Raw genomic sequence first — 12,347 nt, 5'->3', positions numbered from 1 at the left:
CATACACATGCAGTACTTGTGTCGTGGTACAGAACTTGTGATTTGACTGTTTTTCAGATTATTGATCTAATTACACTCTTGTTTTATTCAGGTGGTGGTGTAGCTTTCCCACATCTGTATGGTGTAGTGGGTAGCAGCAGTGGGTATGGCAGTGGAGTTGGTGGATACATGTCAGGGGGTTCCAGCTATAACACCCTTACCTCACAGCGGCCGCGTTCAGCTGCTGCTAGAAGAGTTAATAGACGAACCAGACCTAATGATCGAACTGAAACAGGTAATGTTTGTTACCTGTTTTCCATCTTAAGCATGATGTTATCCTTTGAAGTTATCATTTATAAAATTGCTCACCTTGTACTTATATGATATCCTTGTTTTGTACACAGTATTGTCATTGGGTTTTAGTTTTGCCATGTAATGAAAGGTAGAATATAACATTACTCACCACTTCTCGTGCTCCCTCAGGATCTGTCTCGTCACACACCACAGGAGGAGGAAGTGTGGGGAGGGTTGGTGTATGTCACCCAGAATGTCTCACAGTAACGCTGGTGGTAGAAGGGCGGGGCTATGGACTGGTGCTTCGCCCTCCCCCACATCCAGCAGATCCTGACACAGCCCTGCCTGTTATTGCTGCCATAGACCCAGGAGGTCCTGCTGACAAGTAAGTCCAGGCTTAATTTCTAACCAGTATATTATTGACTACAGTATATAAGTGAAATTAAGTTGTATTTATGATGCTCTCATTAAGTATTTTAATTATTTTTGTTACTTCACAAATATTTTAAGAAAATCTAAAGATCAACAAATATTTGAAACGGTAATCTGTTGCATGGTGAAGGGCGGTACACCCTATTGATAATAAAGCATTACATATTTTACTCTCTAATTATAGTGCAGTACTTTTATCTGGCTATCTCATCAGTGATTCTAAGTCATTAATACATGTTTCTTGTATGCAGGTGCAGTGTAGTGTGTGTGGGTGACCGTCTGATGGGAGTGAATGGCCGTAGTGTATCAGGTCTTGGCGTCAGTGAGGTCACCCAGATGGTAGCCAACTCACGCCCCACGGTCACCCTCGATGTTGAGTTTGACGTTGCTGATTCTGTTGTACCCTCGTCTGGTACCTTTGCTGTCAAGTTGGCAAAGAGACACAATGGACTTGGAATCACACTGACTGGTAATTATATTAATCCTCCTTCTGATTATTTAGAAAATATATAATACTGTACTGTATAATGTTTGTCAGTGTTGGTAGATGATAATGCCTGTGTCTTCGCATTTGAAGGGCTTATATTATGCATGATTGATCCTTTATGATGACAGTGTTCTCTTTACTGATAGAGGGCTGTGTATCAATATTTCAGTATATCTACATGAGTTGTGTGGCAGAGATTTAGCGAGGTAAATAGGTATTCAACAGCAGAGTAACTAAAAAGTCTTCAGTGTTCAAGGAATCATGGCACTACATTTAAAAGAAGGAAATGGAGAGTAAGTCAGTGAGGAGCATAGACAGATTAGGGAAGGTACACATGGTTGCTTGCCCTCAGAAGAGCAATATAGCAAATTTAGTAACTTATTCAAGCTAGACTTACATCGTACAACATAGATGAGAAAAATTTTTAAATATTTTTTGTGAATCTCCTACTTTTAAGAGTTGTGAATACAGTAATAGGTTAATGTAGTGTAATGATTTTGTTTTCTATCAAGGATTGTTTATATTAATTGTTTTAAAAACATACATGTACAGCCGAGCATTATATATAAGGATGGTAACTTTTCTTTTGTTTTTACTAACACTGGAAACTGTTTTTCAATCCCTCCAGCTGGACGTCGAGCGGGTGCTGGTGAACCTTTGCTGATCAGCGAAGTCGTGCGTGGTTCACCTGCCCATCGGTCAGGAACTATGCAGCCAGGGGACAGACTCTTGGCTATTGATGACACACGCTTAGAAAATCTCACCTTGGAGGATGCCAGAACCATTCTTCAATGCTGTGATGAAATTGTCACACTCAGGGTGCAAAAGGACGAATTATATTCAGGTAATATTTGTTTCACTCAGAATGAATTCATTTTAGCTTATTATACCTTAGTTCTTTCTTTCTTTAAGAAAAGGTGATTAGAATTTTCTGCTTACTTTTGAGTGAGTAATACAGCACATGAAACCATACATTCAGTCAAATTTGATTTACCATTTAATGATTACAATGTCCAAAATATGTTTAACTTCTTTATACAGAGGAGAGTGGAGGGCTAGTGATGTACACAGTGGAGTTAGTCCGCCACGGAGGGGCGCTTGGGATCACTATTTCGGGTAGTGAGGAGCCCTTTGATCCCATTTACATCGCTGGTCTTGCTCCAGGTACAATATTGATTATGGAATTAATACACTCATTATTCTTTGTTTAATAATATAGTGCTAAAACCATTATTATATACTACTGTATATTTGTTTAGCTATTACTGTATATTTATTTGAGGACTCTTGAAGACAGCCTAATTGTTCACCTGATGATATGATTACGTACTGATGAACTGTATAACTAAGACTGATACTTTAAAGCATAGATTTTTTTCTTGCAATGATATACAGTACAGTATGATGTATATAAACAAAATATTACTCTGCACTGTCAATAAAAGTGAGTGTTTCCTTTAAAACAAACAGGTGGGTTAGCAGACCGCACTGGGGCCATCCATATTGGGGATCGTCTCTTGGCTATCAATGGTGCGTCCTTAAGAGGAAAGCCACTAAGTGAGGCCATTCTCATGCTTCAGAATTCTGGGGACACTGTCACTCTGAAAATCTCCCGGCCAAGAGACTCAGGTAACAACATTATTTGTTATGTTAAGACACTAGTACAGTATAGTAGGGTAGCTCAAAATGGGGATGCTATGGGTTTGGTGCCCTGCATGTGTGATGTACTGTATGTGTGATGGACGAATATTTACCTTAAAATGTAATAATCAGTGTCTTGCCAAACTCTTAATTCAGTTTTTTTTTTTTTTTGCATTTCTTATATTCAGGAGTTCCCAGCGAGGAGCTGCCCCGTGATGATTGGTTGGGAAGATTTGGCCCAGCTATACCATCTGTAGACTCAGCAGTAGAGTCATGGGATAGTTCAGGGCTGGACCCCCCTCCCCCAGGCTCAACTCCAGCACTGTCCAAGAGAGATTCTGGTTCAGACATTGTCTTTAGATCAGGTACGTATCTTTTCAATGAATACTGTATTTGTTCTCAGGTCACGTATGTCTATGTTTAGCTGTGTGAAAAAGAAGAAATTAGATGTCTCCCACCTATCTATCTACAGTATTTCTAAAGAAATTTCCTTTTGCAGTTAATAGGTTTGATATGGATCATAGCAATACTTTACTACTTTATCCTCTTCACAATATACTGAATGAAGACCTGAGGACCAGTTGACTGAAGAAATGCTGGTACAAACATTTGTTTAGAGATTTACTGAGGATATATAACATAAAGACTGGAAATGGGTACTGAACTGTATCTATACCATTAGTGTGTGTGTTCCTTATGCATTTCTACAGTTTTGAAGACAGATACAGTACCTGAAATTGGGTAGGAAGGTGTGAGTGGCCAAGGCAAAGCCGAGTAACCCACCTACTACAGTAGTACCTGTATATGATAGATAGATATTATTGGTTGATGAGATGCAAGTGTGTGTAAAAATGTAGAGTAACAAAAAAATTTCTCCTCAGCAGTGATCATACAATGAAGTGATAGAAATTTATAGAGCCATTTCTTTTTCCTTTATGTGCTAAGTAAATAATTATTAACACTGTGTTCATTGAGACAGATGTTGGGCATGATTTGTCTTTACCCTCAGACTGTGGCAGTACTGTAAGACGGAGAGGAGGATTAGAGTGTAGAGAAGAAACTAATGGTGCTGGGGATGCTGATGGTGTCGAGGGAACCAGGAAAGTCCCTGAAGAGGATGTAAGGGACACGTGGGGGTCCCCCTCCCCTCCACCATCTATAGACAGTGGGCAGTCAGGTTAGTTTACTCCTCCAATATACAGTACTTCATTGTATAAGTTGATGTTGGTAAGGCTTCAATTTGTGGTCATACGTCCCTCATGGACAGGAATTTACAGGTATTATGTGAGGATAATAGCATTGGCTGTTATTCATAAATGGTACAGTACCTGTAATAGCAACTAGCAAAATTTATATACTACCCTGTATATAGAACTGTACTGTGCTACATTAAGAAATTCCCCAAATTAGGACGCCTGACATGTGTAAGTTGAGCTTGAGTTAGTCATTACTTCAGCTTAATTATTTTTTTTTACAGTGAATTTTGCTTCACTTTGCACTTTTTACTGAAGCTTTTGTGTAATATACCGTGATCGCTTTATGTATGCTTATGTCTTGCTTCTTAGAAGAGTCAGTGTCTCTTACGTTAGTTTGTTGTAGTCATTACATGAATGATTTTATGTTTATAACAGTGCACTCTACTAGATTTGCTTACTGGTTATTCACCTTCATGTGCTTGCTCATAGTATCCTAAATGAATTATATCTGATGATTTCTTTGGCTTCCAGTTTAAAACTGCATGTCAAACTATAAAAAAAGAGTATTGCATTGAACAAAATCTATGAAAGAGTTCAGTATTCATTACTTGAAGTTTTCAGGTTGTAAATGAGTATTATCAAAGATTTTGTCAATATAATACTTTTAGTTTCCACCCTGTTTTCTGTTGTATTTACCGGATAAGCAACCCTTTGCTAGGGGACTCGAGAGTAGTGATTTTGTGGCCTAAGGCATGTTGTTTGTGGACCACCAGAGGATAAAACGGACTGGGACAAGATGATTGCAGACCTCAACCAGATAAGCGAGAGCTGTGGTCTCCGGGATCGTCCCCAGTCACCCCCAGTCCTTCTGCCTCACGGACATGCAGGTGCGCCAAAGACATGCTCTCATTGTTCACAGAAATATAAGATGTATTTGATGTAATTACCAGTAGACACATAAAGTGTTATTGGCAGTGACTGTGGCACCTTATAAATGTCTTGTAATAATCACACAAACAGGTGCTGTACCATAGGTCATGGTGAATTAACATGTAGAGAAAGTTGTATCCATTGGACAGGTAATCTTATAAAGCTCTGCCCATGGACAGGTAACTTTACAAAGTAGTTTCCATGGACAATAGAGATTGTAATAAGATAAGACCACGAGAATGGGAAGCAGTCTTATCAAGCAATTCCTTTGCATGTAGGAACTCAATTACCACTGAAACACATTTTTCTTTCTGTGTTTTGTTACGTACAAGCACATAGCGCTGAGCAAGTAGGAATAGTTGCCAAGTGTTGTGTTGTCAGTAGATTACTCATCCATTGTCTACTAAATAATTCACACATACATTAACACTCATGCTTTCTTGTACTAGGTGTCATATATAAAACTGCTGAATTAATGCTTTTTTAAACAATATAAGCAGTAAGTGTCCTTCAGCCTATGTAGTTTTCCCTTTAGGTACAGCTATGCAGCGTAAGAAGGAAGGGCAGATAGGTGGTAGCGAGGTCCCTGTCACTAGTAGTGGAGGAACTGATGCTGCTCGTTGCCAGACTTTATCTGCACGGAGGCGTCCAGCAGGCGGTGGTACCAGTATGGGTGTTGATGGAGGAGATGCCAAGGAGGAGGGTAGCTATTCCATCAGTAATGCTGCCCTCACATACACTGCCACATATGCCAGGACAGCCTCACCTCCACGTAAGTTCTTTTGGCTTTCCATAAAGAATTTTCATTTTTTTTATCTCTATCCCTACATAATCACACGATACAGTCTCAGAGCCTCAATTTGTGTGATTGGAATGTAAAAATTAGATTATTCTTTACCTTCATACAACGACTCCTGAAGGATATCCTTTACCATGAATGAACTGTACCTTGAAAAGAGAAAAGACCAAGTTTATGCTGCTGAGCATAAGCATACAGTAGATGGAGTATCTGCTTTTGTTGTTAAATCTTTCATAAGATGATATTAGAGGAATAATGACATCTGATCCAGTCACCCAGCCACAAAGAGTGGAACTGTCTGAGCACCTGCTCTGAAATTAGACAATTAAATGTTTTTAATGATATTTGATATATATATATATATATATATATATATATATATATATATATATATATATATATATATCATGTAGCTCCACAAAGAAAACGTGCATAAGATAAATCTTGATAAAATCACACGTGGAAAAGGGGAAACAACGGAGCACCATAACTTTCGTCTTTATTCAAGACATCTTCAGAGGTTGCTTCTGAACCTCTGAAGATGTCTTGAATAAAGACGAAAGTTATGGTGCTCCGTTGTTTCCCCTTTTCCACGTGTGATTTTATCAAGATACTGTATATATATATATATATATATATATATATATATATATATATATATATATATATATATATATATATATATATATATATATATATATATATATATATATATATATATGTATATATATATATATATATATATATGTATATATATATATATATATATGTATATATATGTATATGTATATATACATGCAAGTAAATCACTGTAGGTGCGTGATCTAGGTATATGCTGATAACCACACTGTATATATATATATATATATATATATATATATATATATATATATATATATATATATATATATATATATACATACATAATCAGAATTGGGTCGTTAAGCAGAAAGAATTACCTAGTCAATAAATTCCACAATGACTCAAACTATTTCCTGTAAGTCTAATTTTCCTTTATGTATCACAATGGATTTTCCTACTGTGAATTGCTCTTAGACCCATTAATCTGTTAAGGCACTCCACAGGAGAGATCTTAGCTATTTATAATTGTCCCCATTTAGGTTAAATGAATGTTATGCTGACATACAGTATTCTTGAAACATGATCTTCCTTGTGAGATGTGTTTTCTATGATAGGAATTGAATATAATGTAATTTAGTCATATTTATTAAACAAGATTAGTGATTCTGAATTCAGGGACTTGGACAAACAGGCTGTGTTCACTTTGGGTGCAACCAAGTTAGGTGTAGGAGGTTCGCACCACCATGTCATGGGAAGTGATGTTTCACAGTTGATGGATTCATTGTGTTGTTCCTTGCTCCTGGAGATTAATGTTTTATAACTTTTAAGATGAATTGAAACAACAGGATTTTCAGGTTTTTGATCACAATTGATAGTGAAGGTAAATGGGCAGACAATGTTACATCATTATACAGCATAACAAAGGCTGAGTGGGTATAACAAAGCCACTTAGAAAGGTGTGGCCTTGTAGGTATTTAGGTAGTTAATAAAAAGCAGTACAGTCTCATATATGCCCTTTCTTGGTGTACTACCAGGTTCTCCACACTGTAGTAGCATCCCTCTTACACACACACACACACACACACACACACATTTATTTAGTTGGGCACCTTTGGTCAGATCCTCCCTCATAACCCCTCCTATGAACCTCATCCAAGTACTGTACAGTAATATCTACCATCAAGCCAGTTTTTATGTTCTCATGATTCTTGTAGTACTCTTAGCTCATACTGGTGGTTATATCTTTACAAGATCACTGAGTAAAATATGTTTGTAACTATACAGCTGGTGGTGGCCAGGTGTACCAGGTGACTCTCCTGAAGGACCGCGTGTATGAAGACTTTGGATTCAGTGTGTCTGATGGCCTTTACGAGAAGGGAGTTTACGTCAACAGAATTCGAAAGGGTGGACCAGCTGACAGATCTGGAGTACTTAAACCATTTGACAGAATTCTTCAGGTATGTTTTATTTTTCCTTCTCTAGCATATTGTATATAACAGTACAGGGCGTATTTGATTATTGTTAATGACTGCAAATGTATGTATTAAATGTTGCATTGTGTTATTATTGAAAAATATAGTACCTGTAAACACCACAGGGTTTATTATTAATTACGAACAATAATCAAGGATTTTTTCAATATCTAGTAATGTCTTCATCCTTGGAAAGCAACACCTTATTTTTATTATTTTTTTTTTTGTCTTTGCCCTCAGGTAAATGATACCAGAACACACGACTTTGACTGCTGCTTGACTGTCCCCCTCATGGCCGCTGCTGGGGACCGCCTGGTGCTGGTGGTGTCCAGAAACCCTCATGTCAACCCAACACTAGACTTCTCCTCAGACATACACTCACCAGCATGGAATGATATTGATGAAGGAGAGGAGGACGAGGCAGTGGGAGAAAAAGAACTCGGAGATAGGGACCTAGAACCATACTCCTCTCCTACTCCATCCTTTACACCAATACCCACCATCCTGAAGACACTCTGAATATAAATTAGCCCAGATTTTTTTTTTTTTTTTTTTTTTATTTGGCTTCTACAACATTGTTAAGGCCCAAAACTATTTTCATACAACAAAGCTCTCACTGAAGCTATGTTGTTTAGATCTGTTGTGCTGGGATTTGTTTTTGCAACAGAGGATGTACCACATACATGATAAAAGAGACTCGGTTGATGTGGTATTACAAGTTGGAAGTCAAATGAAAGTTCAAAAGTATTTCAAAAGACAAGAAATATTATAAAATTAGCTAATATTTCTTTTGAAGTTATTTGTTCCCTCAACCAACTTAGTTTCTCTTTATCCTGAAAAGATTGATAGAGTAGCAATGAACGAGGTTACTTTTGTCACAAGATTCAAGGGGGCCCTATTATGATTAATAATTAACAGCAAGATTAATACTGTGTGATGTGGAGCAACTTCAGAGACAGGTTAAGCTCATAATTCTCCCTAATAGTCTTGTTAGGGTTGCCATTAATCTAGCAATGAGTTCATCCTCAATGCCAGGCAGGGATGAAGAGAACTTACTGTTTGTGCTATAGTGTGCACGGTCACTGTCACTTTTGTACGGGGTTCACCGTGCAGAATAAAATCATATGTTGGCCAAATGAAATATTAAAAGTGGCGTCACCTCATGAAGGGGTTGAGGCCCTACACCTCTTACCCAAATAAGTGAGACACTGTAAAGGATGCTAACACACCTCCTCAAGCTGTTGAGAAACTTCAACAGAAGTTGAGTGCCTTATATTATGTACTGTATTGTATATTTATAAATATTTTTTTTCATATTACTATTACTGTACTGTACTAAATCACAGAAGATGTATATATTGTATATGGTAATTTTTAATACTTAATTTGTAAGGATTTGGGAATTATTGTTAGCATCATGTGGTGTTGGTACTGGTGCACTAGGAAGTAGATAAATTTATTACTTCTTTTAACAGGTTGTAATGTATTCGAGAACTATATTTTTCTTCATATCACATCTTTTAGTGTATGTGAATTTGATTAATCATAATTCTTCACCACAACATGATATTTTATACGTGCATATACATACAGTAGTAGTAATTAAGACAAGTACAGTAGTTACATTCTCAATCACATACAATACTAATTTATTGTTCCATGCCTTCTTGATACTTTCTATCATTAATCCTTACATGATTTTATAAACTTATACTATATACTATGTATTTTTTTATAAAGATAAGAACACCTTATACCCATATAACTGTATTTGAAAGATCATTACAATACCTGTAGTCCTCCATAACTGCAGTCCTTTCACCACTGTTAAACAACACAACACTGATGACTGCCTCAAGTATCACTCTCACTCATATTATGTTTTAATGGCAGTGTACAGTAAATATAAAGACACATTAAATTTGCAAAATGACTTGCAATACAAGCAGTATCATATGCCAACACTTTTTCTTAATTTGATAAGTTTGAAATGGAATACAGTCTACTACATTTTACAGTAATAATTTCTTATATACTGTGTACTGGAGTACTGTACTGTACTTATTGAGGCAAGGACAAATGTAAGTGTAGAAATCTCTCATATACTGTATGTCATAACTTGTCACCAGTCACGCTTTCTATTAAGATTTTTTTGATTGAGAGAGCTGCCTCTTGTTTGACACTTGCTCTTATTGAAGACTTTTATATGATATACAAATACATGAATTTGGTGTATGATAATATTTTGCTACTAACTGATGCCTAAATGGTATTATGGGTTATTTTTTTTTTTACCCTAGTCATGTAAATTTTGTAGACAAATATTTTATCCATAAAAAAAATTGCATGTTAGAAAAGTACCTCAGGTAAGGTCCTGTTCTTCCCCATATCAGTGCCCATGATGTAAGCATTTTTTCTGTGAAGTGGTTTGTATAACTAAGTTAACAAATTATGTATTTTTATAACAAAAGGTACAAAAATAAAGTACAACATATAAAACAGTCTGGATTTTTATGCATTGTTAATGTACAAGGAACAGCATAAGTTCACTCCAACTCTACGTGTATATGAGCCAGGTGATCTGGTAACAGGACGGGGAAGAGTTGACATGTGCTTTAAATGACTAATTATTTAAGATATACTGATCAGAGATTACCTAAGAATATTTTTTTTATTCGTAATATATCTTAACTAGTGTCAATGTGTAAAATGTGGGAAAATAATGTTAACAAATATGTGACATTGCTGCAGGATGATTCATGACTGGGGATCCGATCCGGTCAAAAGATTATTCATGCTGTTGCCAGCAATTATTTTTCATGCTTAATGACACATTCATTATAAAGCATTTTCAGCAACAAATCTGAAGCTGCAAGTAAGCATTAAATACTGTCACTTTTATGTAAAATGAAAGCATATGTTGACACCCTGGTGTTTCTTGATTATCAGGTTTGTCTCTGTTAAACTCAATTCCTTCCCTCCTGCCTTCATTCACCTTTGCTTTACCTGAGATTTGAAAAAAAAAATGCAAATTTTCTTAATCAGTAATCGCATTCAAAACATTACAATTTTGATATTTATGAAGATATTTTAATGATCTGAATTACCATTTAGGGAAGGTTAGGTTTGGTGATGTTTGGTTAGGAAGTACTGTAATGACGGTAATATAGTTTTGGTCATCAGCTTAAAAAGTAGAGATTTGCTGTAGAAATAAAGGTCATACTTGTTCAAAACACATCAAAGACCACAGGAAAAACATAATTTCAACTTCCAAATAGGTGGATGACCGAAACGATACTTTACCATAATGACTAGCTCAGTTAGGTTAGGTCAGAATGCTTAAAAACAAGTTGTAAATATTTACCCAAGGTTGCAGTCAAAACTTGAACTTTTTAAATATATGTTATCTCACAGTATTAAACCATACCAACCTTTATTGTTGAGAAGACTCCTTAGCTTTTTAGCTAGGCCAAGCGCCCCCCCCCACCTTTCAAGGAGAACAATAAGATTATGAAACAGGAAAGTGAAGCCTATTAAATTGAAATTAATGGACAATCAACTCAATATTTACAGTACTGTATTAAAAATCCCCAGTGAGATCATCTAGCATTTCTATTATTTACAGACAAATCCTGATTTACAAATTTACAGTTTAAGAATAGACGACAGCCATTAACGCTGGGCCGCCGCTTTCTTCTTGCAGGAGGTATCAGCTTTGATCTGAGACTGAGGGCTGTTCTGCCAGTCATTTAAAGCAGCACGTTTATCATCGACGAGTACATTGATTGCCTGGCCATTTTCATCAAACTAGTCATGGTGTATTCTTTCGATCTGGATGAGGGTCTCTTTGCAGGTTTTTGTCATGACAGTGTTGAGAATACCCCCATTCGGTACTGGGATTTGGGTTGTTTGTTGTAGGGTTGTTTATCAGCCCATATTCGAGCAGCTCTCTAAAAGCATATGCTACACACACACACACACACACACGGCTATCACCCAGGAAGTTGCTGCGGCCAGGGGTTGTAATTCTGGAGAGGGTGAAGGTGGTGCATGATGGCGAGGGAGGAACCCATGTGTCATTATTCTCGCGTGACCTGTGACGACCAGATCATGCCCATTACCCGGGGCCTTGAGGGAATTTACTGAGGTCAATTATTTATTTCTTAAGAATAAGTGAATTGTGTTAGTTACAGACCATGTCAAACACTGCGCCATGTTTTGTAGCCGAACTTATAACTTGTATATCGTAAATGAAGATTCATCTGTACTGTATTCATACTACTAAACGTCTTATAAAAGTACTTCAGGTTCAACGTCATATCACTGCACTTAGAACATAAGAAAATAAGGAGTCTGCAATAGGCTGGTTGGCCTGTGCATGGCAGCTCCTGTCCTTTTAAAACTTTCCAGCGTTCCAGCACTAACTACAAAGTTGCAAAGCTTGTTCCACTCGTCTACCACCCTATTTGTGAACCGGTTGACCTGAACCTTGTTTGAACTAAGAAATTTTATGATAAGAATAGATTGTCATTTCT

At 36.8% G+C, this 12,347-nt stretch overlaps 1 protein-coding gene across 9 annotated transcripts in view; it reads left to right on the top strand.

The window, feature by feature from the left end:
* The window catches only part of LOC121878364 (glutamate receptor-interacting protein 2-like), a 169,453-nt gene extending 158,205 nt beyond the window's left edge, over positions 1–11,248 (top strand). For 8 of the 9 annotated variants that reach the window (XM_042384557.1, XM_042384555.1, XM_042384556.1 and 5 more), the window contains 12 exons: positions 92–274; positions 463–658; positions 957–1,174; positions 1,821–2,036; positions 2,234–2,356; positions 2,663–2,821; positions 3,022–3,198; positions 3,843–4,010; positions 4,803–4,916; positions 5,495–5,731; positions 7,625–7,797; positions 8,053–11,248. In XM_042384557.1, coding sequence (XP_042240491.1) covers positions 92–274; positions 463–658; positions 957–1,174; positions 1,821–2,036; positions 2,234–2,356; positions 2,663–2,821; positions 3,022–3,198; positions 3,843–4,010; positions 4,803–4,916; positions 5,495–5,731; positions 7,625–7,797; positions 8,053–8,331 — 2,243 coding nt within the window. In that variant the 3' untranslated portion in view covers positions 8,332–11,248. The remainder of the gene's footprint in view (positions 1–91; positions 275–462; positions 659–956; positions 1,175–1,820; positions 2,037–2,233; positions 2,357–2,662; positions 2,822–3,021; positions 3,199–3,842; positions 4,011–4,802; positions 4,917–5,494; positions 5,732–7,624; positions 7,798–8,052) is intronic. The other variant, XM_042384553.1, reaches the window with a different exon arrangement.
* Positions 11,249–12,347: the final 1,099 nt, after the last annotated feature.

The sequence above is a fragment of the Homarus americanus genome, unplaced genomic scaffold (assembly GCF_018991925.1).
Source record: "Homarus americanus isolate GMGI-L3 unplaced genomic scaffold, GMGI_Hamer_2.0 scaffold41027, whole genome shotgun sequence".
Taxonomy (NCBI): Eukaryota; Metazoa; Arthropoda; class Malacostraca; order Decapoda; family Nephropidae; genus Homarus; species Homarus americanus.
The sequence above is the reverse complement of the archived record's forward strand: the minus strand, read 5'-3'. Positions and strand labels throughout refer to the sequence as shown.